The following is a 2568-nucleotide window of genomic DNA, read 5'->3' as shown; positions in this document are numbered from 1 at the left end:
CACACATTGAAGTTGTAAATTTTGTTTGATCTGCAAAGTTTGAAGTTTATATGTTTTTTCATTTGAGAGAAACAAAAAAGAGAAATCTTCTTGCTGTAAGTTAGTTGAAGAGTACGGATCTCAAAGCAATGTTGAAGGGGTGGAGATAAGAAGTTTCATGTAGCCTAAGCCAGAGAAACTTTACCGTGTTGGATAACTCCAGTGAGGTACTCCTACGTGGTACGCCCGCTTCAAACACACTCCCGCTGTGGAGCGCACGCGGCCACCCGTAACCATGCATCTGAACAAACTAATTCTCATGTCTCCCTCCTCGAGGAACCAAGAAACCCAGCCTCGATCCAGTCTCCCCGCATCCATCGCTCTCCGGATCGACCGATCCGGCCGATGGAGGTGTTCGACGAAGTGCACTTCGTGCGGCTCCGGTGCCGGGTGCGGCGGACCAAGTACCTGGCGGCGGACGACGACGGGCACGGCGTGTGCCTGTCCAGCCAGCGCGGCGCGCACAACACGGTGTGGGCGGTGCAGGCCATGGAGGGCGCGGTGGAGGGCGCCGAGGGCGGGCCCTTCGTCCTCCTCCGCGGCGCCTATGGCCGCTACCTCTTCGCCACGGATGTGCAGGCCGCCACGGGGCCCGGCCACGGCGTCCAGGCCGCGCAGCAGGCCCGGCCGCACCCGAACACGCCGAGGTGCATGCTCTGGCAGGCCATCCGGCGGCAGGGCTCCTTCGTGATCCGCAGCGCCGGGGGCCGGTACCTCCGCGCCAACGGCAAGTACGTCCGGTGGCGCACGGCCGTCACCGTCGCCGGGGACGACGCCAGCGCCATGCTGCAGTGGGACGTCGAGGTCGTGCCCCTTCGCCTGGACCGCCCTACCCTCCTCGATCCACCGCCACAGGTTCTCATTGCCCCGGCGATTCCCGCATTGTATATTTGCATGGCGATTGATCGTGATCGATCGGTTCCATCCGACGTGCAGCCGATGCGGAGGCGGCGCCGCCCGCCGACGGAGGAGGAGGTGGCGCGGCAGGTCCGGTACATCCGCGCCGGCGTGGACGGGGACATAGACGAGACAGGGTGGCGGACGGTGCGGATCAGCACCAACAGCCTCATGCAGCTGCGGCTGACGCTGGCCAACCTGCTGGGCCAGAACCGGTCGGCGCTCCACACCACGCTCTGCGTCCGCGCCGGTGCCTACGCCGACCTCTCCCCTCTCCTCATCGACCTGCCCATCGGCAACGACCGCCTCGACATCGTCGTCATCACCCACGGCACACCAGGTCCGTAAGAATTCTTCACTGTCCTCACCAAGCACTCATAGATAAGATAACCAATTGTCAGGACTGACTACTCGATGTTGATGGAATTTCAGTGGACAACACGTTGGTGTACCCAAACGTCAATGCGCGGAATTGAACATCATGCAGGGGTGAAGCGACATGGTTTGGGGTTCATGCTCGATTCTCTCACCGCTATCAAGTGGTTGGGTTTTTCTCGTTCGTTTTTGCTCAGAGAGTAGCTTATCCTGGAGCAACTGCTAGTGTACATCGGACTGTCAGAGCTGTTGGCGGGGAGAATGCTTGTAGAACAGGGTAGTACGTCGTTTTGACACTCAGTAGTAGTTGCTCAAGATGCTGAATAGACAGTGATCTACCTTGTGATTTTGCTCTCATCTTTAGCATCTGGCTGGTGGTCTGTAACGATTTTTGGGTACAATGCTGCTACATGGAAATAGTAGTATTTGATATGATACTGTCCAGAAATACATAGAGATCCGTTTAAATGGTCTTTTATGGGAAACACAGTTGTAGTTCCTTCCTACTGTGTATATTAAATGTTCATGTGTAGGAGGAGCAAGGGGTCTACCCCGGTGAAAATCAGGGGCTGAGATAATTAGTTTGAAAATTAAGTAAAAGTAATTACATAAGGGCTGAGATAATTAAAGGAGGATATACCCCCGCTCTCTGCATCTGGGCGATGTATACAACCAGTTTATTAATTATTAATAAGAGCATCTTTAGCAGACCCCGCATCCCGCCGACCCATAAAACGCATTTGCAGTTCGCGGAAAAAGGTTTTGCAGGTCGGCGTAGACGGCCGCAGAGGTAGACCCGGCAAAACGGACGCGTATAAAAGGATATTCGTGGAATATGCTCTTTTACAGGTTAGTTTTAGCTGCGGTAGAATAGACCCCTCAAACTTAAGCTGTAAAACGAAATATTCACTTATATTCTTTCCTCACGTTTTCTTCTTTCTCTCATCCATGTCCATGGTCAGTTAGCTTGCTCCCGCGAAATCAATGAATAGCACACGAAGCTGTTAAAAATGAAGCCGCAGACAACCAACTACGAAGGGCATAAAGTGCCCAGCCAGCAAGCTCCTCCGTCGGGGCTCGAATCGATCGAGAGCTAGCTAGCTAGCTAGCTCAGCTCGAATCCATCTAGGGGCGAGCTAGCTAGCTCCTCCGTCGATGCAGCGAGAGACACGGCCGGGGCTAGCTAGCTTGCTTGCATCGTTTCACAGCTAGCTAGCGCGGCCGGGGGCGGCGGACGGGCGCGGCGGCCGGGAGCGG

The 2568-nt window shown here is 55.3% G+C and overlaps 1 protein-coding gene across 1 annotated transcript; it reads left to right on the top strand.

The window, feature by feature from the left end:
* The first annotated feature begins 267 nt into the window (after window positions 1–267).
* Window positions 268–1815, top strand: LOC123079269 (uncharacterized). The gene is made up of 3 exons (XM_044502038.1): window positions 268–894; window positions 976–1276; window positions 1369–1815. The coding sequence occupies exons 1-3, from the start codon at window positions 385–387 to the stop codon at window positions 1410–1412; spliced, it is 855 nt and encodes a 284-aa protein (XP_044357973.1). The 5' UTR covers window positions 268–384; the 3' UTR covers window positions 1413–1815.
* The last annotated feature ends 753 nt before the right edge of the window (window positions 1816–2568 follow it).

Source organism: Triticum aestivum, chromosome 1A, assembly GCF_018294505.1.
Source record: "Triticum aestivum cultivar Chinese Spring chromosome 1A, IWGSC CS RefSeq v2.1, whole genome shotgun sequence".
Taxonomy (NCBI): Eukaryota; Viridiplantae; Streptophyta; class Magnoliopsida; order Poales; family Poaceae; genus Triticum; species Triticum aestivum.
The sequence above is the reverse complement of the archived record's forward strand: the minus strand, read 5'-3'. Positions and strand labels throughout refer to the sequence as shown.